Source organism: Podarcis vaucheri (assembly GCF_965113315.1).
Source record: "Podarcis vaucheri genome assembly, chromosome: 1".
NCBI lineage: Eukaryota > Metazoa > Chordata > Lepidosauria > Squamata > Lacertidae > Podarcis > Podarcis vaucheri.
In genome coordinates, this window is record NC_138759.1 from 81970020 (window position 1) to 81994504 (window position 24485).

Sequence of the window (24485 nt, forward strand, 5' to 3'; positions counted from 1 at the left end):
TTAGTTACAGGCCATAAGAACACAATTACACCTATTTGCATGTGGGATGTTGTTCACCTTTGTATCTCCCAATGCAAACTTTTCTTTGAAATACTTAGAAATAAAAGCATTTGCAATGGTTGGAAAACACTTTAACTTAAAACACACTCCAAGCACCTAGGGCTCCTTTGCAGGAAGGGTGAAATATAATAGTAAATAACTAACTAAATAGTGGTGCGGTAGTTTGGCACAATTAACAACTGAATTTAAAAGCGTGCCAAAACCAGGAATAAAAGTAAAGCATGCCTGTGGCCAAATTAACTGCTCCCTCAGAAAAGAAACCGCATGCCAATATCAAGAGAAGAAATGTCAATAGCTAAGGAAATCCCTTAATGATAGAAACAAATCCCAAACAAAATCTGTATTAGGGGGTCTTTCCATAGGTGTATTTTATTTCATTAAGAACATTGATAACAGGTGGTAATGGAGTCTGTTGGAGCGGATATGCAAGCCTCTGTTCTGTTCTCCGAAGCTATGACATGTTGACGAGTTCGAGGAAACCAAGGAGCCACAAGGACTGCCATCTGCACTGGCAACAGCCATGCAGCTGTTGAATGGGGCAGCAGCAAGGCCATGGCAGCCCAATCACCTGCTGGGACCAGTGCCATCAACGTGTGTCCTGGATTTCAGACAGAAAGCTTTTGTTTAAAGGCACACTAATGTTTAAAAGCCTTGAGAGTGTTTTCTCTGTTCAGATTAGACAAGCTGCTTACTGTGATTGTATTTTATAACACAAATTGTCACCAAAAAAGCCCAGGTCTGAAAAATAATAGGAGACCCCCGCAAAAAATATAAGAATGCAACGATCTGGCAACCGCTTTGTATGAATCCCCATAGAAAGTGAGTAAACAAATGATGGCAGTTCCAGGAAAAAGAACACAGAGGTGACAACTGTAGTGTCTGTCACAACAACAAATTTCCCATTGCATACAGATTAGGGTTGTAAAAACAAATTACTCGGCTCAGAACCCACTTTGGAGTCTCAGGCTGAAGCCTAGTAATGTCCTCAAACTTAATTTAAGATCTGAAGAGGAGCTTTGCTTTGGTTAGTTTTCCAAAGCTTCAGCTGTCTCCCCATCAACTATGATGGAGAGATCAACAAATGGGTTTAATGTGTCAAAACTGGGTGAAATTTGCAGGCATAGTAGTCTTCTGAGTGGATGAAGCCTACTAAGTATCAGAGGAATGTAAGGTTTGGTATTGTCCTAGATGCCTTAAAGATGATTGGGTAAGAGTACTGATTTCTTCACCTCTGCCATTACTTTCCCAAGAAATTGTTTGAAATAAAACATTATCCTTTCTATGCTCCTGCTTTATTGTTGATGGAGTTAGTGGATGACATTTTATTGAAATATATCAGATACAAGGATTCTAGAGAAAACCCAACTCAGCAGATCTTGGTGTTGTTATTTCTACTGGGGGATTTGAAACAGCTCTTGTTGTTAAAATGGGCTTAGGAAAATTCCAACTCGTTCTATGCTGTGTGCAACTACATCTGGCCATGGCTGTTGCCAGTGCAAATGGCAGTCCTTGTGGCTGCTTGGTTTCCTCGAACTCTTCAACGTGTCATAGCTTCGGAGAACTGAACAGAGGCTTGCATATCTGAAACTGGCTGGAGGGCATATTTGCCTGTGCGTTCTTGCTAAGGAAATGCGCAAGGAAGACAAGCACAAAGGAAGTCTGGTGACCTGCCATGCTCTGTTGAGGGAGGAGTCAGTCTTGTAGCCTCTTATATATCTCCTTCTTTCTCGGCTGTGCGCCTTAGGTTCCAAAGGAAGTCACAAAGCATTTCAGCTATTTCTAGGAAGTGGTCCTTGCTGCTATGAAGCCAACCCTTCTCTTTCTGCTCCTCATCCTGGCATGTAGCTGCAACTCTGGTAAGCATCCGTAATGCCATGCACGGCTCTCTGCCTGAGAACACTGTTGAACAGGGTTTCTCAAGCCTTCGACCCCTCAAGTCCCACCTGACATGGCTGAAAATTACTGTCACAAAGTGGTGTTGCAGGGACAGAACCAGTCGCAAAACGGTGGCAGGGAGACGCAGAGCTTAGCATAACCGACTGGCAGTCATGAACACCATTCTCTACTGATATCTAATTGATCTTTGGACGTTGCTACATTTGCATTACACGCTGAAGGTCTCAGTTTCAGTCTCCAGCCCCTCTAGGCAGGGCTGGCAAAGACTCCTTGACTGAAATTCTGCAGAGCTACAGCCAGTCAGTGTAGACTGTGCTAAGTTAGTTAGTGGCTTGATTTGGTGTGACGCAGCTGCCTGTGTTCCTACTGAGATATTGCAACTCAGCCTCTGCCTTTTAGGCAGAATTTGCTGATTAGGAAGCTAGAAGCGGAAAAGGTTTTTTCTTTTATATTTCTCTCTTCTCATTCCCCGTTCCTGATAATATTCTACAGCCTTTTAAATGTGTTTGTGGGAGGTTTTGTTGTTTCTGTGTTAACTATTTATTTGTGCTTTTATCTAGTGTTTTTATCTTGTGAACTGCCCTGAGATCTTTTGAAGGACGGTATATAAATCTAACAAGGAATAAATAAAAATAATCAAGCTATACACTCTTCCCAGTTACTATTGTCATTATACATTTAAAACTCCAAAAATCTGAAATAAAATGTATGTGAAAAGTTATTTCTTAAATCGCCAGCTCTTTAGTGTTTTTGTTTTGTTTGTTTGTTTTGCTTTAATGCAGCTTTCTCCATCTGTGAGCCCGTCAAGTCTTTCGTAAAAACGGTGCTTTTTAAATCAGATGATGAAGTTGAGAAAGAAGTTTCTAAGCACACAGAGGACAGTGATGCCAAGAATGCTGTATTTAAATTGAAAGAATGTGTCGGCGAATTAAGCCTTTTGCAAAAAGCAACTCTGCTTCCTGTGGTGGTAATTATATTTTGCTACAACTATCTAGAAAATTAAGCTAAGTCATTTGTGGGGAGTGGGGGAGAAGGAGAAATAGTTTTGTTCCCACTCTCTACCATGGGAAGCTGAGGTGGGGAGAGAGGCAGACAGACAGATGGAGGAGGAGGAGGCACAGCAGACACACCCTAACCTCGATGTTCATGGAGGAAGTCAGTGGTGGAGGGTGAAAGGCAACAAAAAGCAAATCTTTTGAGTTCATTTTCATTTTCATGGTTCATTTTCTCTCCTGGCTTCAGAGGTGCTGATGCATCTTCTTGCCAAAGGTGGAAGGGATTTGGTGGTGGGGATGGGGAGTTACCGATATAGCTCCTTGCCAAGGGTGCAAGGGAGCCTAGGTACGCCTTTGCATGCATGCAAGCAATCCTTTAACTTTTAAAATCACATTTCTACCTTCATATTTCAGGTGGTGGACTACTTGTACAGCATAATTGTGTATCTATGAGATAACTGGCTAAGCCAGAGGTTCCACTGTTGAATTAATTCAACTAAATAGTTTTAACTGGATTTCAGTAATAATAATAACAACAACAACAACAATAACAACAACAACAACAACAATATTTTAAATTTATATCCTACTCATCTGGCTGTAGGATACTCTGGGTGGCTTACAACATATAAAACACAACAAAATATCAAACATTAAAAAACAACTAAACATTTAACCAACAAAAATGAAGCAGAGCAACCAAAATTAGAACCATTTTAAACATTTTAGCCAGTTGCCCCAACCCAAGAGTTGTTCCAGCAGTGTCCCAGGGTGTTCAGGGTGAGTGTGGGCCCCATGCCCTAGGCCAGGTGGAAATGGGCCTTTCATCAGGGAGCGGTCTGTTTTGAATAATTGTGCAATTAATTGTCACTGTTTTGAATTTTATTGCATTCTTATCTTCCTTAGTGGGTTGTGCAAACCACTATTCTGAATGATGCTTTTTATAGGGTAGGGGATGCTGGGAATGAGTTCATGGGACCGGGGTGTGTGTGCGACCCAAAAGTTTGATAACCACTGAGCTAAACAAAGATACCAATATTGAATTAGTTATGACTGAAGGTCCTACCTTCGTTTAATTCAATGGACAAAGTGGTGTTCATGAGGTGTAACTAGGGTGGCCAGCAGGTGAAAAACAGGATAGTGGCTCCTGTTCCTGTAATAATTGTTTAGATGAAGGAATTCCAGCAGTTGTCACTTGCTGCACCTGCAGAAATTCTACTACACAACTGTTAAAGGTACAGGAGTCCTGTCCTCTTTCCAACTGACCAGCCTATTGACTCCCTTGTTTGGTATAATGCCAGTGAATACCCATGAGTCTTTGGGTTGTATCTAAGCTGTTGTTCAGCCAGTGCAGAAGACTTCCACTTGTGCAACAAAACTTCCCCCTTCCCTCCTCTCCCCTGTAGTCCACCATGCACGTGTCTTCAAAATCTTCTCCAGAGGATTGGAGGATCCTTCAAAAGAGATTTTGAGAGTGGGCTGGGAGGGGGAGGGGAAGCCCTGCTGCACAAACAGAATTCCATTGAAAAGTAACAGGTAGGTATCAGTGTGAGTAGTATTCTGGTTTCTAGTATATAAAGAAGAGGCACGGTGCTCCTATAACACTCAGATCAAGGCTAGCACCAGTATAGTAAGGATGTAAAAACTTTTATAAAAACTTAATCATCTTTCCAGACAATATATAGCCCATATTGTTAGGTTGGGATGACACTGGCACTTTATGCTGACCTTTCATCTGTTCTTTCAATTTCAGAGGAAAGTGATGAAGAATTGCGACTCAATCCAGTAGCTTCAGTTTTCAAAAGAAATCTACAGCAACGCTACAGGTCAGCAGCCAGACAAAGCCAATTGCAAGTTGCATCACTTCCTTCTCGCTGATCAAGAAGCCCCATCTTTCCTTTAGAGTGCATCCATCATGATCTACAAAACTTGAAGAAACCTCCTATAATATTTCTAAATCACTCAGACTCCCTGTTTCATTAAACTCATTGCCTTGCATTCAAACTCTGCTTTGTGTATTCTTGATGGCAAGTGCTCTTTGCTCACCAGCTGAACTGCTGGGAAGGGCACAAACATTTGGGTTGCAAAGCTGACTTTGTAGCAGTCACTTGGGTGTTTGTAATATGCCACACTACATGGCTAGTGATATTTGTAAGAGTTTCATCTTCAATCTGAAATAATTCTGCATATCATTGGCCCAATGCAAGGGGTTATACTAACTAACCCAACACAAAGAAGTCAAAATAGAACAGAATAGTTGCTGGACTTCCCTAATTTCAGGGGCAAGATAAATTCACTTACCACCTGGTTTTGCAATATGTGAAACAGCTTCACTTCATGTGTTGTAAAACGTAGGAGTAATTAGAAACACGTGGAGATTATAATTTGTGATATGCTATAGTACAGAGTCAGAGGTGTCCTCGGGTTTCCGGTAAAAACAGACACTATTGCTAATGGAACTTAGCCACCTTATTTTGATATAAAATACTGTTACACACTACCCTAGTCTTCACAGATTCCAGGGTTCCAGGCACTTACCCAGGGTTGTGTTTGCATTGGGCAGATCAAGGCACAGAGATGGCAAGTGTCTTTAAGAAATATGGTTTAATAACACCTATTTACAACCTGAGCCTAGGATGGAGGAGTTCACAGCATTACATCTCCAGAGTGTCTCTCCTTGCTTCTCTCACAGCTTCAGCCATCTTGAGTCCAGAGCAGCCAGCCATCTTCCTCAGCCTCTGGGATGCAGCCAAGATAGTTCTGCCTTTCAGCTCCTACATGAAGTTCTGACCCCTCCTTTCTCTCACCCCCCCCCCCAGTCCCTGGAAAACGCAGCACCTCCCCTTCTGCCTCAGGCATTCCAAGCCCAGTTTTTAAAACCTGCCAATTCTCCTGTCTCTGTCCACTTCTCAGAGCCACATGGTTCCCCAGGTGATTCCTGGCCAGGAAGCTGGTTTAGCCTGCATTTTTACACAGCATTTATACTATTATTAAAAACCTTAAAATAAATCAGAAAGTAAAGAAGCCCAATAAAAAAATAACTACCTTCAGCATAGAACACAACAACTAAAACAATTAAACCCAGCGAATCCAAAAACTGTATTTTGTTAAGGGTGCATAGATAGGGAATATTGGGCTCTGGGGACCAGATACAGCCATCCAAGCCTCTCTGTCAGTGCTCAGATCACCCACCTCCAGTTTTGCTTTGCAGCCTCCTTGAGGTTTTTGTTTTTTTACTGACTGAATGTGTCTTTGGATGGTGAGAAGGCAGGGTGATGGTGGGAGAGTGTGCATCTCCCCCCCCCCCAAAAAAAAAACATGCTTCATCTTTGCATTCCACAGAGTGGGCTGAACTAGGTTGTTTGCTATACTCCCACTTTCTGTGCCAACCATGAGCTGCGCTGTAGAGGGTGCTGTTGCTTATGTAAGCAAACCAGAATGAATGCTTGATAAGCAGGTCATTTGCAGGATGCATAAGTCTGAATATTGTTATTAACTGTATTAGAGTTGTGCACCACATTCAGACAGAATCCTTTGATACATCAATGCTAGCCCTTTGCCATTTATTGTTTTTATTGTATTTTATCCTGTGAGGTCTCAGGAAAAGCCACAGAGGCCTGTTCTTGTCTGTTTTTTGGTTAGACTAACTGATGCCATTTTGCTTCTGTAAAGAAACTGCCTGCTTTATAATTTCGGAGGGTGAGCCACAAATATGTGAAGACCAGATAACATTGCTAGGCAATTTTCCAGAAAACTTCCCTCTGCCAGGAAGCTTTTCCCTTCAAGGTTTCCAGGCAGGGTGTCCTGTTTTGATCAGCGCTAGGAACTTCAAAAGGGGAAAGGCAGGGGGGATGCCTATAAAAAGTCTGAACAAAGGCTATTTAGGCATGGCTTCACCATCACACTGGTGAGTGTGGCTCGCCCGCTCTGTTTTACTCAGCTGAATAAACGAGTAATTATGGGACTCTGTCTATGGCATTTATTGGCCTTTCAGTGACCAAGGCAGCTTGGGCCCGATTAGCGGACCCCAACAATCCTTTAGTGTCCTTTTATCATCTGACCCATCTACTGCAATTATTAAGTTTGCAGATGACACCACCATAATGGGTTTAATAAGAGGTGGAGACGAATCAGCGTATAGAGGGGAGGTCCAAAAAATATCTACATGGTGCCTAGGGAACCACTTGCACCTTAATATCAGCAAGAATATCAGGCAGAAGATATAGAAGCATGATTAGTCGCACGAACAGGATAAAGAACAGCTTCTATCCGTGGGCTGTTAGGCTGCTGAATGAAAAGATAACAACAGGGCAACTGACTTTTGGGTTTGGTGGGTGTGCGTTAGTAAACGAGGGGAATTAAGACTAAGAGAGCTGAGTGGGAGGTGCTCGTGTAATCTCACTGTATACAAGTTGTACAAGTGACAATAAACTATTTCATTTCATTTTATCTTTTGTTCTACCCTGCTTTGAGTTGGCGGTATATAAATATTTTTATAAATAAATATCAACAAAAATTAAATTCCCTTTCTAGAATTGTTCTCTAGATCCTTCAAGTAGTCTCTGGATTAACTGTGACATTTATCATACACACTGAAAAATGAATCTTCAGCACGGAAATGCAAATCACGGGTTTTAATAATGATTCAAGTAGGAATGATTGAAGAACATGGCAGGAGATTTCTCTAGCATTTCTGCAGCATATGATTATTGCTTCAAAGGGAGGCAGGAGCTCCGACGTCAATGACAGGATCAAAGAAATAGAAGAATGGATCAATATTTTCCAGCAACCAATACCAGTAGTCAGCATGTGGAATTTGATTGACTTCTTCCATAGATCAGAATTACTCGTCGCTGCTGCATTTGTCAACCATCTTTTTCTGAAATGAAATGAAACAAATGTAAGTACAGGCGATAAAGGAAATGAGGAAGGTTGGGACTAGCTGGTTCTTGGCAAGCATTACTCAACAGCCTGCTTCCTGAACATTAGAAGATCATGCCATGGTGAAAATGACTGAAAGTCAATAAAAGGCAACTTTGCCTCGATTCACTTGGCTCAACCATCAGAACAATTGGGCAGGTTTAGGGTTGGAAAAGATGGGTCTTCCTTACGATGACACAGGCCTGCTGCATGCATATTAAACTAGAGATATTACTGTATGACCTGAATTAGTCTCTGACATATGGAGAAGGCTCTGGTAATAATAGATGGCAGGACAAAGAATTTAGATCCTTTTTAGATCATCAGATATTAACTTGTGGCCTTTGATATGCATGCTAAAATAATGTTTTTAAATAGCAGACTGCAAATACAGTTTGATGGGATGAAAGACAAGGTATAATAAGTACCCCAAAAACAGGCAAGAAAAAAATGGCAAAATAGATAATTACCACAAGATCATATAACCCCTCTTTTTCCTTTTCTGTAAATTCATCCTGGGTACAACTTTGCACCTTCTGTGCATTGTTTATCCCATACTTTGAACGAGATACGTGTTTTTTAAGCTCCTCTTTTAAGTCATCCGCTGTTCCAGAAAGGAATGCAGTCACTGAATTCTGGACAGAAGGACATAGCTCAGAATAAACTGGGGGGAGGAGGAAACAAAACGAAAACAAAAACTGAATTTATAATACTTTATACATGTTTTATTTAAACTCTTTATTGTCATCTTAGGAAAAAAAAGAAATAATCACCTGATAGCTGGATGGAAATAATATGATTCATATCCTTGACAAGGGCCCAGCTCAGCTCCAGCTTGAATGCCCATTTCTCTGCAAGAAATCTCCATGGGAAAAGCACTTTCTTGTGCTGACACCACATGAGGATGGTTTGAATGTTGTTTCCTTACCATGTTTGTATGTCAGGGACACACAGCCCTGACCAGAGGGCGCTATGTTTCCTGGGCTCTGTAGATGCAGGGGGGCGGGGGGGGGAAATACTATACTTCCTCTGTGTAGCACTAACCAAAACTGGCCTTTTCACAGCCGAGTAATTTCTAAATTGGAGGCCATAAATATGACATCTTAACTTACCATAAAATTCACATGTCACTAGATCAAACTGAGTCCTGTTGTAGCCCACTTAAACTCACTGACTATCATCTTTAGTGATTTTTAGGGTGCCCAGGTTAAAAAAAAGGGACAGGGCTCTTGCACCTTTTAACAGCTGTGTAAAGAGGAGATTTCTGCAGATGCACCTCCCATGCCAAACTATACCTGCTGAAATTTTAAAAGCTACAGGAACCTTGTCCTTATTATTTATTTATTTTTTGCATCTGGTTGCCATAATGATTTTTTAGAGCTCAGTACTGTCACTAGGGATGTAAGAAACGATGTTACTCGTCTCACTGTCCGATGTGACAAATTTTACATAGTTATGTAAATTATGTAATTACATTGCCATTGCATTATTCAACCTCATTCATTTCTATGTAATGGAAACACGGGGCAAATGCGGGGGGGACGGGGACGACGACTCATCAATCATGTATCGTTTCCAGACTGAAAGTGACAACAGCTAATACCGATTGCATCCAATTGACTGATTTTCATTCCAGATGTGGAACGAATAAGTGAACAGTGGCGATTTCTGCTTCCATTTCCGTCGGAATTCTCCAGTATCCCTAATTGTGGCCTGTGCAATCTTAAAGAAAGCATACTGGGGGAAAAGCCCCATTGGGCACAACAGGACTTACTTTTGAGAAAGCCTGCTTTGCATTGTGCTGCACTTGAGTAGAGGCCCTGCGGAGCTGGTCCAGGACGTTTCATTGCCTAAAACGTCCAGCTCTTGGAGTTCATTTCACTGAGATTCTACTGTATTTCATTTACAAATGGCATCTCTGGAAATGTTATGCCATACTACTAAATGTTTGCTTCTTGAGTCTATTGAAACCAAGAGCCAGAAGTCTCAGTAGTGACGCTTACCTGTAGAGCAGTAGCATGCTAGGGCGATGAGCAGGATGAGTGTCAGCTTCATGATGGAGAAAAATTCTCAGACGGGTTGCAGCACACAGCAAAACTATCTGGGATCCTGAGCTGCGCAGCACAGGCATCTATATATATAGCTCTATGTGCCCATGAGCTGCTCCGCCTACAACACAACACATGCCCTTATTCACATTGTTCTCCTCCTCATTTCTGATCAAATCCAAAGGAGATGGAGAGCTGCTGCATGCATTTAAAATTCAGGATGCACTGGGTTGGTTACTGCGGTGTGCCCTATTAGAGAGTTCCTTGAGGGGACAAAATCAAATTTTTGACTATTTGTATGGGGGAAAGAGCCAGTCTGTCAGCAAACTGATACAGAATATCATCTACCTGAATTTTTGTGGCAGCTTTTAAAAGAAGAAAAAAATGCTGTGGAAATGGGGTGAACTAAACTTAAGGTTGGCAAGATGAAGAGACCAAGATCAATTCCTACAGCACAAGGAGGGTCAGGTGTGGCTTCCTACTGACCTATATGCAGAATGTACGTAGGATTTAAAAAGACAAGAGAGCCAAGAGAGAGTTATGGCTGTACTCTTGACTTTTGATGCATCAAATCCCTGCTCCCATATGAAGCTCACTGGGTAGCCCTGGGAAATCACTCTTTCTTGGTATAGCGTACTTCAAAGGGGTATTGTGAGGCTCGAGTGCCACACTGAGTTTCTGGGGACAAGAACGTAACAAAACAAAATCTCTCTCTCTCTCTCTCTCTCTCTCTCATGTGTTATACTTAATAGTCCCTGTGTGCAGCTGCTAAATCAATTACAAATACACTCAGATTTTCATTCTGTGTCTTTGATTTGATTCCCGCACCCCAACCACTTTATAAATATATAGTAACCTTCCAAATGTGCATTCAATTATATGCAAATGAAATTGCAGGACAAAAGATCAGTGGCTGTAAGATTTTCAAGGTTCTAGAGAGCAAATGGTTGATGGAGGCAAAAAGGAAAGGGCAAGTTGTTCCATGGTAAGGTAAATGCAAATGATCCATATAGCCTGAGGTTTTATAAACAGTCCAAACTATCTTGACTTTGCCAAGTATTGCTAATATGAATGTTGCTTTTAAATTCTTTAGATCATTATGGGATTACCTAAATTGAAGGATGTGTACCGTATATATTGACATTTCTCCTTTGCGTATTGATTTATGCCCAGGCCTGTGTGTTTCCTCTTATTCATGTCCTAATGGAACGGATTTAGGGGAGTGGCAACGCTGGGGACACCACAACTATGATTTAGAATGGAGCACAAAAGGCAGAGGGTGCTGAATTTTGAAGTTGCACAGGGCTCCACTGAAATTTGAGACCCCAAGCTCTGCCACTGATGGAACTACTTCACTGGATACCACCTATTGTCTTTGGGCTAGGCTATGAATTCTGCTTTGAATTCATGCACTCCCCCCAATTTTCCAGATAATCTTCATTCATTCATTTCATAAGCAGACAGTATAGACAATAATATCTTTACTAACCAGCTAGGTTTCTTCTGATTTCCTTCTCCTTTTCTTTCCTTGTTATCTTTTCCTTGTGTGGAGGAATGTACTATAACTTTCTGTGGACGAAAGGTCTGACAGGGGCAGAAAGATTCCTTAGCTAAAAACAAAGTGAAAAGGGCCAAAGATTTTAAAAAATAATAATCACGAGACTTACCATGAGAAGAAATCTGACCCATTTTAAAAGTGCTGTATACTATTGCGAGAGATCAAGAGCAGCTCACCTGGTTGGGTGGAGCTGCAACAACAACATTTGACAGAGGTAGCATCACTTCCATGTACTGGAAAGGGAAGGTGGTGGTGAGGTCAGGGCTGTGCAGAGCCAATCTAGTGCTTACGCTAATACGTCTGTGTGGCCTAGATGGAAAATGATCTGAACCTGTGCAAGGCAACTTTGTGTGTTTGTTATTAAGTGTCTGAGGCAAATTTCGCACCTTCATGTGCTGTAGAAGAGGCGTGCTCACAAGCATACTATCAGATGAATTAATGGATTGATCAACCCTTGAAACCTTTTCAGGAGTTCTTGAGTGTCAAGGATAAGGAACTTATGGCTCTCCAGATGTTTCTGGAATACAACATTCCTATCCCCTGGCTGTTGGTCATGCTAACTGAGTAGCTCAGTAATATACGAGGTGGATACAGCCACTTTACCCCAATGCTGCTGCTTGGAGGGTATTCCGCCTCTCTGGGGATAGGCATTGCCTTTTTTATGTACTCTTATGAGAGACAGGCAGGCTGTTTGTACATCATCAAGAAGCAGAACCAGCATGGCTTCTGCATGGCTTTCTGACGAAGCTATTAGATTTATTTTGGAGTGTCAGCAAGCATATAAATAGAACTGATCCAGTGATGTAGTGTACCTGGGCTTTCAAAAACCTTTAACAGGGTACCTCATGAAAGTTTAGTAAGGTTAGCAGTCATGGAATAAGAGGAGAAGTCTTCTTGTGGGCCAGATATTGGTTAAGAAAACAGAGAACAGGAATCAATGGACAGTCCTCCAAAGGGAGACATGTGGAAAGTGGAATCCCACAAGGATTGGTATTGGGACTTGTGATCTTTGGCTTGTTCGAAAGTGATCTAGAGTTAGGGGTAAGCAGTGAGGTAGCCAAGTTTGTGGAAGATAATAGATTGTTCAGAGTCATTAACATGAAAAGATTTTGCAAAGGGCTCCAAAAAGCCCTTTCCAAATTGAGGGAATGGGCAGTAAATGGGAAATGCAATTCAGGGTAAACAAGTGTAAAGTGATGCATATTGTGGTGAAAAATAATATTAATTTTACATATACACTCATAGGGTCTGAACTGGCAGTGACTGATCAGGACTGAGACCTTGGGGTAGTAGCTGAAGGAATATTTGACCCAAGGTGTAGCAGCTGTGGAAAGGGCAAATCCCATGCTGAAGATGTAAGAAAAACACTAGGTCCTAATTTGAATAGTAGAGTGCCAGGTATCTGGTGGGAGGGGCTTGTGTGTTCTGCTCAAGAATCAGCCCCTCCCTTCAGTGTGTTTCAGTTAGGAGGGACCAACTGTCTCTTCTTGTTTCGTGCCTCAAATTTGCCTCATGTCGTCGTATTTAGTTTCTTTCATTATGTTATCTTGTTACAGTTTTCTTAAAATTAAAGCTGAGTTTATTAAAGCTGAGTTTACATATACGCAAGCTTTATTTTTCTCAGTGAACAAGAAACTCTGCTGAGGGAAGGTGTGGAATGTCCTAAACTGCGTGATTCCCAGATATTGACAGGAGGATTGATTTTCTTAATCAACCCCCCCACCTCCACAACAGAAGAGCCCTAGAAAAGGAATTTAAAACACCATTAGACAAATCTATCAAGAAGGTGGAGTAATTTCTCTGTGAGGAAATGCTGCAGAATTTTTGACTTTTTAGTTCAGAGAAAAAAGGTGACGTGACAGAAATTATGCATGACATGGAGAAAGTGTTTTTCTGCTTCTTTCATAACATTAGAACTCATGGGCATCCAATGAAGCAGAATGCTGGAAGATTCAGGGCAGATAGTTAAACTATGGAACTTGATCCCTCAAGAGGCTGTGATGGCCACCAACTTGAGTGGCTTTCCAAAAGGATTAGACAAATTCATGGGGGATGAGACCATCAGTGGCTACTAGCATTGATACCCTTGTCCTACCTTGGCAGCCAACATACATCTGAATCCCAGTTGCTGGGAGTTTCAGGTGAGCAGAGTGCTGTTGTCCAACTTGCAGGCTTCCCATAGGGACCTGGTTGACCCCTGTGGGAACAGCAAGCTGGACTAGATGGGCCATTGGTCTGATACAGCAGGATCATCTTATATTCTTACGTTATGTTAAGAGTCCTACCAGGTTCAGAGAAGTGCAAGATGCTGCAGAAAGACTTCTTAAAGAAGAGTGCCAGCCTTGTGGGACTAAACTGAATCCATTTTTCTGCAATATCTAATTACAGTGGTTTGGCAAGAAAGAAGGTCTAGAGATGGGGGGCTGCTTGGAGGAAGGAGTGCCCAGCACCTTAATAAAGTATATTTCCCAGAATTCTTTGGGAGAAGCCAGAACGGTTAAAGTGTTATGATAGTGCTATAATTGTATTGTGCAGATGAGGCCACTGACTAGAGTCACATGATGCATTTGGCAGTCTTTGTTCCTTATCGAAATGTTTTGTTCATCATCCCTGGGCTAATCATATTGCCTGCAGAAAGGTCTTGTCTATTTTGAAAAAGTGGACAAATGAATGGTTTCCTCTAGCTTAACCTTGTAATATAAGCTCCTGACTGTCTAGCACATGTCAGTATCATGAGCGTGCGAGTGCATTTACTCACATTTGTGGGGTGTGTGTGTGCGTGTGTAGACATTTATTCACAGGTGAGCATATCAATTCTATCAGCTGCATTCCTGTTCCTGGGATCAGAGTTGGGGCCCATAAACTCTACCACCTGCTTCCATGACTTTCTGGAATCCATGTATCTGACTGACCATTATGGCACTTTGTCCCTAGTACTAGCCACTCTCCCCACCCCCACAAAAAAGATTTGGAAGTTAGGGAAGCCCAACTGCCTGTCTCTCAAACTAGCAACACAAGGGCCCTCTCTAGGTTGTAGAGAAGGGCTGGGCCAGCAACTCGCTGTTCAGAATATTCCTTGTTCTGCTCTAACATAGTCTCTGGCTGGCTCCAGCAAATCTCAAGAGATCAGTGCAAATGGCACACATTTAACAGCCTACAGGAATGAAACTTGAGCAAAGGAATGCAAGGCAGTAAGTTTAATAACAATTTGAATATGACTGATTGCAGAACAGGTTTTCTGTCGCATAATGATTATTGCCCCACAGGGAGCTTCTTTGAACAAGGGCAGTACAAGTGAAATAGAAGAATGGATCCTGCTTGGCAGGGGGTTGGACTCAATGGCCCTTGTGGTCTCTTCCAACTCTATGATTCTATGATTCTATGATATGATATTTCAGGAATTGGTAGTCAGTTTGTAGAATCAGCGTAGCATCATCCAAAGATCAGTTCTTCCAGTCTTTTTTGCATTTGTGCATTAGGTTTTTCTGAAATGAAATGAAATCTGGGTGAGTACAGAGTGCTGAATGACAAAGAAGAAAGAAATCACAGCTGTGCAATGTAGCTCCAGTGACTTTATGTACGTATTTTCATATACTCTTGTTCACCACTTAGGTATTTTTTATTATACAGAAGGGAAAGAAAGAAAGGAAGGAAGGAAGGAAGGAAGGAAGGAAGGAAGGAGGGCTGAAACAGTAGTAGGGTTAATCTGAAGGACCACCAAGGGCCGTACCACTGCCTTTCTCCTTGTCAGCAGGGCTTGCTGGTGAAGAATGGCTGGGAGATTAGAAAGGTAAAGTAAAGCTGGGAGAGGCACAGCTATTGGCCATGAGGCTTCAGGGATCCTTATGAATGAGGAGGAAGGGAAGGGGTGAGGTAGACAGGGCTTGAGGGAGTTCTAGTTGAGCCAACTCAAGGGTGTTGGAAGAAAAAGTATTTGTGTCTTGGATTTAAGCATCAGCCTGCTTCTCAAACAGTAGGAGGTTGCCTCATGGGGTGGTATATTTGCCTCCTTTCTGTACCTTGGTTCGCATAGGCAACCTGCGTAATGACCGCTCTCCCATCAACCGGAGGGCGCCCTTTGCGTGGCCGCACGAGGTACCCTGATCCCTGAGACAATGGCAGAAGTTCCTGGTCCACCTCCCCACATCACAGCCCTTTGAGGTTCCCACCAAACCTCAGTTCTAATAAACCTATCTGTGTGTGGGGGGGGAGGCGGAGCTCTTTGTGTAGTTAAAAGGGGTGCAGCCTACCTGACAGCACACAGTCGGCTCCAGAGCTTCACCCTCCCCACCCTCCTTTTGTTTAATGTTCTTTTATTACAGGTTAACTTCTTTTACAGGTATTCAGGCGCTGCTATGGTCTTAGGATGGTTGCTGTTAAGGGGCCGGGAAGGAATTTCCCTGCATTGGCAAGTTTCGCCTTCCCTGTAGCAGATGTCACAACTTTGGCAGTTTTAGGCCTTGGGTGGAATCCTTTAGTCTATCTTCCCTATATTGGGGGGGGGGCCTTGAAGTGGTGATACTCTCCCCCTGCGGCGGCGATCCCCATTAAAGGGCCATAAACTGAAAAGTTGTCAGTGCACTCCCCAGTGTTGTGGTGAAATGGTGGTGGACACTGCATAAAAAAAATGTCTACCAGAGCCAGCCCACTTCCCAGACAGACCTGATTACCTGGATGTGCCCCAGATCCCCAGCTGGGGACTGGGAGGGATACATGCCCAATGCCTAAGCTAAGGTCTTCCTGCATCTGAAAGTTTAAATAAAGTTGTGGCCAATTTAATCCCATAACACGTTGTGTTTTAAAATGTCCTCAAGCAGTCGGTGGCAATTTAAATTTGTATTTCTTTTTTTCCTTTTTTCCTTTGTTGGGGGTGGGTGGGTGGGATGGATATTTGGTTGGGGATTAATTTTAGTATAATTGTTCTGTTTTTGCTTTCTGTTGTTTTATTGGTTCTGTGTAGTTTGTGTTTTGTTTTTAAGGGGCGGGATCGGGGCTGCCTGGGAGTGAGGCCCCAGCCAACACGATGGCTGGGACAAGCTCCACAGGGGGGGAAGCACTGGGACATCCGATCTCAGTGATCATGGGCAGGAGGCCGAGTTACGCTAAGACCAGACCATGTCATTACCGAGGAGGCAGGTTTAGTCGTTGTTTGAAGACTATCCCTGCCTCCGGGTCTGGCCTTGACCGGATGGATACTGGAATCAACAGGGGAAACCCACATGACCTGAAGGTGTTGCTGTGTAATGCCAGGTCAATGATGAATAAAACCACTGCCATCCACGACCTGATTGTGGATGGAGGATTTGACCTGGCATGTGTGACAGAGACCTGGTTGGAGGAAGCAGATGGGCCTGTCCTTGCTGCCGCTTGCCCACCAGGTTTCTCTTACGCACAGCAACCCAGGTCATGCGGGCGGGGAGGGGGGTTGCAGTGATTTTTAGGAAGTCATTAGTTTGCATCAGGCGTCCTACTGGGAAGACCCAGTTTTCTGAGTGCATGTTCTGGAAGTTGGGTAACAGGGGCAGTACAGGATTCCTTTTGGTGTACCGACCTCCCCGCTGCACCAAGGATTCCCTGTCCGAGCTGCTTCAGGTCGTGGCGGATGTTCTCCTGGAGACACCTAATTTGGTTGTCCTAGGGGATTTTAACATCCACGCCGACACGACCTTACAAGGGGCCACTCGGGACTTTGTGGAAAGCATGGCCTCCATGGGGCTGTCCCTGAATAAGTTGGGCCCAACTCATAATCATGGACATGCCTTAGACCTGGTATTCACCTCTAGTGACGTCGGTGATCTGACACTAAGTAAAAGTGAAACCAAAGAAGTGCCATGGTCAGATCACTTCCTGGTGCAACTGGACTTCTCCGCGACCCTTCCCCTCTGCAGGGAGGTGGGACCAATTCGTATGGTCCGCCCCCGCCACTTAATGGATCCAAATGGTTTCCAGAGAGTGGTAGGGGATGCTTTATCCCATGTTGATGGCCTTTCAGCTGATTCCCTGGTGGCCCGCTGGAATGCAGAGTTAACCAGGGCTATCGACTGTCTGGCTCCGAAGCGCCCTCTCTGACTGCATGGAGCCCGGACAGCCCCGTGGTTTTCTTCAGAGCTGAGGGCGATGAAACAATCGCTGAGATGGCTAGAGCGTCGGTGGCAGATAACTCACTCCGAATCTGACCGGACACAGGTTAGAGCTCAACGTCGAGCTTACCAAGTGGCGATAGCAACGGCGAAGAAGACTTTCTTCACCGCCTCTATTGCATCTGCAGAAAATAGTAGCAGGAGACTCTTTCAGGTGGTCCGCAATTTAACGGAACCACCTTTACCACCGGGGCCTTGTAAAGACCCCAAGATCTCCTGCAACGATTTTGCAAAGGTTTTGGCAGATAAAATCACTCATATTCGGAAGGAGCTAGACACCACCGTGGGAGTAGGGTTGGGGCGGGAGAGTGCTAGAGCCCTGTCTGGTCAAGTTGTGTGGAATCAATTTCAATCCGTTACCCCCAAGGATGTGGACAGGCTGCTTGGACGCGTGAAACCAACCACCTGTCTCCTTGATCCTTGCCCATCCTGGCTAATAAAAGCAAGCCGGGAAGGGCTGGGCGATGGGCTCTGCGGGGTGGTGAATGCTTCCCTCTGTGGGGGAACATTCCCAGATCCGCTGAAAGAGGCGGTCATTAAACTGCTTCTTAAAAAAACATCTTTAGACCCGGCCAGTATGGCCAACTATCGCCCAGTCTCAAATCTTCCATTCTTGGGCAAGGTGATTGAGCGTGTGGTTGCTGAACAACTCCAGGCACGCCTGGAGGATGCGGACCATTTGGATCCCTTCCAATCAGGGTTCAGGCCTCATCATGGGACTGAAACTGCCTTGGTCGCACTGGTCCGGCGAGCTAGGGACAAAGGTGAGAGTTGTTTCCTAGTTCTGCTGGATCTCTCAGTGGCCTTTGATACAATCGACCATAACATCCTTCTGGACCGTCTAGAGGGGTTGGGAGCTGGGGGCACTGTTATACAGTGGTTTCGCTCCTTCCTCCTGGGCCGTGTTCAGAAAGTGGTGGTGGGGGATGAGTGTTCAGACCCTTGGGCCCTCACTTGTGGGGTGCCTCAGGGTTCCGTCCTCTCCCCCATGCTTTTTAACATCTATATGAAGCCGCTGGGAGAGATCATCAGGGGGTTTGGACTGGGTGTCCATCAATATGCAGATGATACCCAGCTCTACCTCTCTTTCAAATCAGAACCAGTGAAGGCGGTGAAGGTCCTGTGTGAGTGCCTGGAGGCGGTTGGAGGATGGATGGCGGCTAATGGATTGAAGTAGAATCCTGACAAGACAGAAGTACTGTTTTTGGGGGACGGGGCGGGCTGGTGTGGAGGACTCCCTGGTCCTGAATAGGGTAACTGTGCCCCTGAAGGACCAGGTGCGTAGCCTGGGAGTCATTTTGGACTCACAGCTGTCCATGGAGGCGCAGGTCAATTCTGTATCCAGGGCAGCTGTCTACCAACTCCACCTGGTACGCAGGCTGAGACCCTACCTGCCCGCGGACTGTCTGGCCAGAGTGGTGCATGCTCTAGTTATCTCCCGCTTGGACTACTGCAATGCGCTCCACGTGGGGCTACCTTTGAAGGTGACTTGGAAACTACAGCTAATCCAGAATGCGGCAGCTAGACTGGTGACTGGGGGCGGCCACCGAGACCACATAACACCGGTCTTGAAAGACCTACATTGGCTCCCAGTACGTTTCCGAGCACAATTCAAAGTGCTGGTGTTGACCTTTAAAGCCCTAAACGGCTTCGGCCCAGTATACCTGAAGGAGCGTCTCCACCCCCATCGTTCTGCCCGGACACTGAGGTCCAGCGCCGAAGGCCTTCTGGCGGTTCCCTCATTGCGAGAAGCAAAGCTACAGGGAACCAGGCAGAGGGCCTTTTCGGTAGTGGCGCCCGCCCTGTGGAATGCCCTCCCATCAGATGTCAAAATGATAAACAACTACCTGACATTCAGAAGACATCTTAAGGCGGCCCTATTCAGGGAAGTTTTTAATGTATGATATTTTAGTGTTTTTTGGTTTCTATGGAAGCCGCCCAGAGTGGCTGGGGAAACCCAGCCAGATGGGCGGGGTACAAATAAATTATTATTATTATTATTATTATTATTATTATTATTATTATTATTCATGAGTCATTCATGGCTCTTGGGGTCGGGGGTCTCTGCCTGGGCATGCAAACATTTATCTGGGATGAAAAGTGAATACAGATACATGTGTTGTGGATGTAAATTAGTATGTGGAGAGTGCTGGGGTCAGGGAACGTATTTAAAACTGTTTTAGAGCATCAGATTTTGTCATATGGCTTTCAATCTGTAGGGTAAAACACTCTCTTAAAACCGAAAGACTGTAATTTGTGGGATAGGTGAGAACATATACACCCCGGGGACGGAAGCCATTTGTAGACTACCTAAAAAACCATTGTAAAAATGTTAGAACTTTAGTCGGTTTGGAGTAAGCTCAGCAGTTATAGTTTACACTGGGAAGTATTTGAATGTTTAAATAGTTAGAAAAAATAGAATATGCAGCAGGAAAGGGAAACTTTAGGGAACCATGGAAGGATGGGTGGGAAGTCGATGAAATAGAATTATGGATTGATGTAATGTATCTCTCCCCCCTTCCCCCCTTCCTTTTCTTTCACTTTTTCTTTTATTTTTCAGTTCTGTATTTTGTGCTCTTATAAATTCATCAATAAAAATGAAATTAAAAAATTAGATGGGGGGGGGACATATACATCCTGGGTTGGATTCAATTAACCCAGTGTGCTAGCAGAAGTCAGTTCACAGGCTTCCACTAGTGCAATATGACTCCCCTTCTACCCCCCAATCCCTTCTGGGGCGCCAGGAGAACCCCCAGAACAGCATGCAGCAGGAGGAGAGAGGAGATCATTCTGTTTGGCAATCGCAATATCATATTCCTCCCCCTGTCTCTTGTTATGAGTTAGAAACACAAAAAGCCAGCAAGAAAAAGGACAATGCTTAAAATTACCAGAAGTTTCAAGTATTCTGAACGTTTCTCATCCGAAAATGTTTCAATAAGATCTTTTACTTCCATTGCAGCTTGGATGCCATCTTCGTTGTCAGAATAACGTTCAAGTTCTTCCATATAATCAGAATCTGTTCCGGAAAACTTTGCACCTAGAAATTTCTCCATAGGTTTGCATGTTTTGTGGGAATCTAGGAAGAAGGAAAATGAAAACCCAAACAGGCTGTTAAAAACACTTTAAATCTACACACACACACTCTTCTTTAGTATCATCTTTTAAAAGTAAATAAAAAGTAAGTGATAACTGGCTGCAACCATGATAGCCCACTTCAGTCTGCCCTGCCCAGGATCCAGCTGGGATGCCATAGAAGAAGACTGCGAGACAGAGGCACTTACACCAGCAGATGCTATGAGCTTGACCACACTGGAGCAAAGCATGGATTTGCACTTTCCTGTTTCTTCATTATTGCAAGGTTTTTCAATCCTGGCCTCTTTGGGCTTTCCAAGGATTGAAAAAAAAACACCCCACATTAAAAGGAGGAAAGATGCGGGACAACCCTGAAATGGAGAGAGTGTAATGTGGACACTCCTACATTAATGGACAGGCAGGCAGGTGCAAATCTATGAAATGAGAGACAGGAGGAAGTGTTTCCATCATCTCCCTCCAGCCCACCTGGGGACAGTGGAGAGGCATGCTGGTTTTCTCAGCCTCTGTACCTACCAGATGAATAGAGAAGGCAGGATGGAAGTGAGCATGTGCTTTCAGGCAGTGGCACCCAATGCTCATGTCCACCCAGGTCTTTCTTGGGGAGAATACTGAGTGGCCTCCATATGAAATTCAGCTGTGGGCTGGATCTGACTTATGGACAGGGCTTCCTTATCCTTCCCTTGCCCCCTCTGACAAAGGAGCACCCAAGATTTACCAAGGGGCAAGATAGGCTTGACCCCTATCTTATGCTCTCAGAATCTGAAGAAGTGTGCATGCACACGAAAGCTCATACCAAGAACTAACTTAGTTGGTCTTTAAGGTGCTACTGGAAGGAATTTTTTTATTTTCTCAGAAGAAAGTAAGCTAGCTAGGCAAATCTCTTTTGAGAAATTTCTTTCACCAAACTAGAAGCAAGTCATCTAACTTGGCTACTTGTTTAAGAATCAGATGTCTTGTTAATTCTTGCAAAAAATGATGTTTTGCTTGAATTATAAGAATAGGTTATCATTTCTGCTCTTAATTTTAATGACTGTAAAAATGTACAGCTATTCTGATGATTCTTAATTTCCTAGATTGGAAGGAACTGCTTCTGAGCTCTATTAAAGTAGGCTAGATAGATACATTCATGGATACCCATGAACATCACTAGGCTAGTGAGTCAATATTCATGGTTATTATTTATTTAATTTTATTAATTTAATGACCAGCATTAAATACTACATTTTAAAGTTTACAATGCAAATAGGTAAAGGTAAAGGGACCCCTGACCGTTAAGTCCAGTTGCGAATGACTCTGGGGTTGCAATGCTCATCTCGCTTTACTGGCCGAGGGAGAAGATGTTTGTCCGCAGACAGCTTCCAGGTCATGTGGCCAGCATGACTAAGCCGCTTCTGGCGAACCAGAACAGCGCACGGAAATGCCGTTTATCTTCCTGCCGGAGTGGTACCTATTTATCTACTTGCACTTTGACGTGCTTTCGAACTGCTAGGTTGGCAGGAGCAGGGACCGAGCGACAGGAGCTCACCCCGTCGTGGGGATTTGAACCACCGACCTTCTGATCGGCAAGCCCTAGGCTCTGTGGTTTAGACCACAGTGCCACCCGCATCCCTGGTATTGTGCTGATATTTCATTTACCCAAATATACTATGTTCACTGCAGACAGCATTAGGGGAGGGGGTTGCATTGGTGGAGGGTTCCCAAAGACTATCTTTTGTCCTGGGCCCCTGGTTGCCACTGCAGCTACCTCAGGAGAGTATGCCTGAAGTGTCAGGTACGGGCATTCATGATTTTGCTGAAGTTCTCCTGCATCTCATTTGTAGATGCCATATCTGAAGACATTAGACTGGATTATTTTTGTTTCTTAAGGCAAAGAGCCATCATAGTGATAGTTACCAGAGGAGTGATGCTTACCATGGTGATGCGCATCCAAGGAGCAGCATGCCAGAGCAAGGAGCAGAAGGACAAGTGTCAGCTTCATGGTGGAGAAGAAATCCCAGTATGGGTTCCAATACGCAGCAAAACTGTTTGGGGTGTGTGTTTATTTATACACACAGAGGAGGTAGCAAGAACCACTCCGCCCACAACATGACACAGGAGCACACATGACCTTATTTACATTTCTCCTGGTATTTACTTACTTAATATATTTACTGATGGGGCAACCTAACCATGTTCTCTCATAAGTAAGTCCTACTGAATTCAGTGGTGCTTACTCCCAAGTCCCAGGTAAGTATAGTTAGCATTGCAGCCATCCTTGCACATTTCTATACATAGCTGTCAATGTTTCCCTTTTTTAAAGGGAAATTCCCTTATTCCGAATAGGATTCCTCACAAGAAAAGGGAAAAGTTGACAGCTATGTTTCTATACTGCCCAATAACCAAAGTTCTCTGAGCATTTTACATTAAAAACTATCTTCTGTGGGAGAGGAAATATAGACGAGAGAGGAATTCTCTTACTGATTAGTGTCTCTTGGAACATTTCAGTCCTAGAATCAGATCTGAAGGAGATGAAGAGTGGCTTCACATATTGCAAAATTAGTGGCCAGAGTATGGGCTGCTGTGATGTGCCCTATAAGGGACTTCCTTGCAAGAGAGAAGCAGGTTTTTGACCACTTCTGTGAACTACAGGGGCCTAGCCCAGGTCAGCTCCTTGTAGGACTATATGCACACTGTATACAGACCCTCCAAGTGTCCCTACTTTCCAGGGACATCCCTGATTTAGAGAAACTGATCCAGTTTCTGATTTGATCCCAGAATGTCCCACTTTTCCTTAGGGTGTCCTTATTTTCATTGGAGAAATGTTGGGGGGTATGGAGTTATTTGACTCCCGAGTCATCTGAAGGCAATCCTGTATAGGGATTTTTAAAAAATGTTTAATGTTTTATTATGTTTTTATATGTGTTGGAAGCTGCCCAGAGTGGCTGGGGCAACCCAGTAAGATGTGTGGGGTATAAAAAGTAAAATTATCATGGAATGGGACATCCCTATTTTCACCAGATAAAAGTTGGAGGGTATGCTGTACATAAGAATTTTGAAAAAGTAAGGCAGCTGGAATATTGAGATTGGATGTGCAAAATTGCTATTGACATATGAAGCTCGCAGGACAGTCCTGGGGAAATCACCCTTTTGGCATAGCTAACCTATTGTGAAGCTAGAAAGTGGCTCTGAGTTACTTGGATGAAGGACAGGAGGCAAATGTGAAAAAACCCCTCACAACAGATCTCTTTCGGAAGTACAGTAATTCTTGCATACAAGGTGTGCAGCTGCTACCTCTATTTCAGATGCCCTGAGACTTGCACTCAGTGCCTTTAAAAATATGTATTTATTTAAGGGACAAAATATAACACATTTCATTTTACCAGGAACCATAAATTGTATACTTTAGTCATCAGGAATCATCCATTCCAAAGAGTTCCTTGTTGAAATAATATGTAAAAGAGAAGGAGCTACCACATTTACAGTTCTCTATAGTTATCCTTGCCTCACATTTCTGTTTACATTCTCAACATGCATTACCAGTATTATTGGATTGAGTTCACTGTTCCAGTATGAAACAAATTTATACCAGATTTTCAGTTGATCATATTTACTGTACCTTCCCACAATAATTCACAGGCTATTTTGTTCCCTAGTATCCTGTGCCAGATTGTGTGTGTGTGTTCCCACCTCCCATCCAGTGCTTTGCTATTTATAATTGGTAAACTTTCCACTATTTTATAGCACGTTGGTATTATTATTATTTATTAAATTTCTATACCACCCTTCATCCTAAGAT

General features: G+C 43.6%; 1 protein-coding gene and 2 long non-coding RNA genes across 4 annotated transcripts; 1 reads left to right on the forward strand and 2 right to left on the reverse strand.

Moving 5' to 3' along the window:
* Positions 1 to 1781: 1781 nt before the first annotated feature.
* On the forward strand, positions 1782 to 4955 carry LOC309526884. Its single transcript, XR_014217010.1, has 3 exons — positions 1782 to 1916; positions 2739 to 2923; positions 4705 to 4955. It is a non-coding gene; the product is annotated as an uncharacterized lncRNA (long non-coding RNA).
* A 2615-nt stretch (positions 4956 to 7570) lies between these two features.
* LOC309527717 (uncharacterized protein) lies at positions 7571 to 14047 on the reverse strand. 2 transcript variants are annotated; one of them, XM_082214618.1, is made up of 5 exons: positions 13763 to 14047; positions 11409 to 11529; positions 9875 to 10040; positions 8342 to 8535; positions 7571 to 7830 (listed from the first exon to the last, which is right to left on the reverse strand). In XM_082214618.1, exons 3-5 carry the CDS (start codon positions 9924 to 9926, stop codon positions 7795 to 7797), a joined length of 282 nt encoding a protein of 93 aa, XP_082070744.1. In that variant the 5' UTR covers positions 9927 to 10040; positions 11409 to 11529; positions 13763 to 14047; the 3' UTR covers positions 7571 to 7794. The 2 variants fall into 2 exon arrangements, with proteins under 2 accessions (XP_082070744.1, XP_082070743.1); XM_082214617.1 differs by having other exon boundaries at positions 13573 to 14047.
* An 809-nt stretch (positions 14048 to 14856) lies between these two features.
* Positions 14857 to 22739, reverse strand: LOC309514554. The gene is made up of 3 exons (XR_014212057.1): positions 22622 to 22739; positions 20506 to 20693; positions 14857 to 14962 (listed from the first exon to the last, which is right to left on the reverse strand). It is a non-coding gene; the product is annotated as an uncharacterized lncRNA (long non-coding RNA).
* Between the last annotated feature and the right edge of the window lie 1746 nt (positions 22740 to 24485).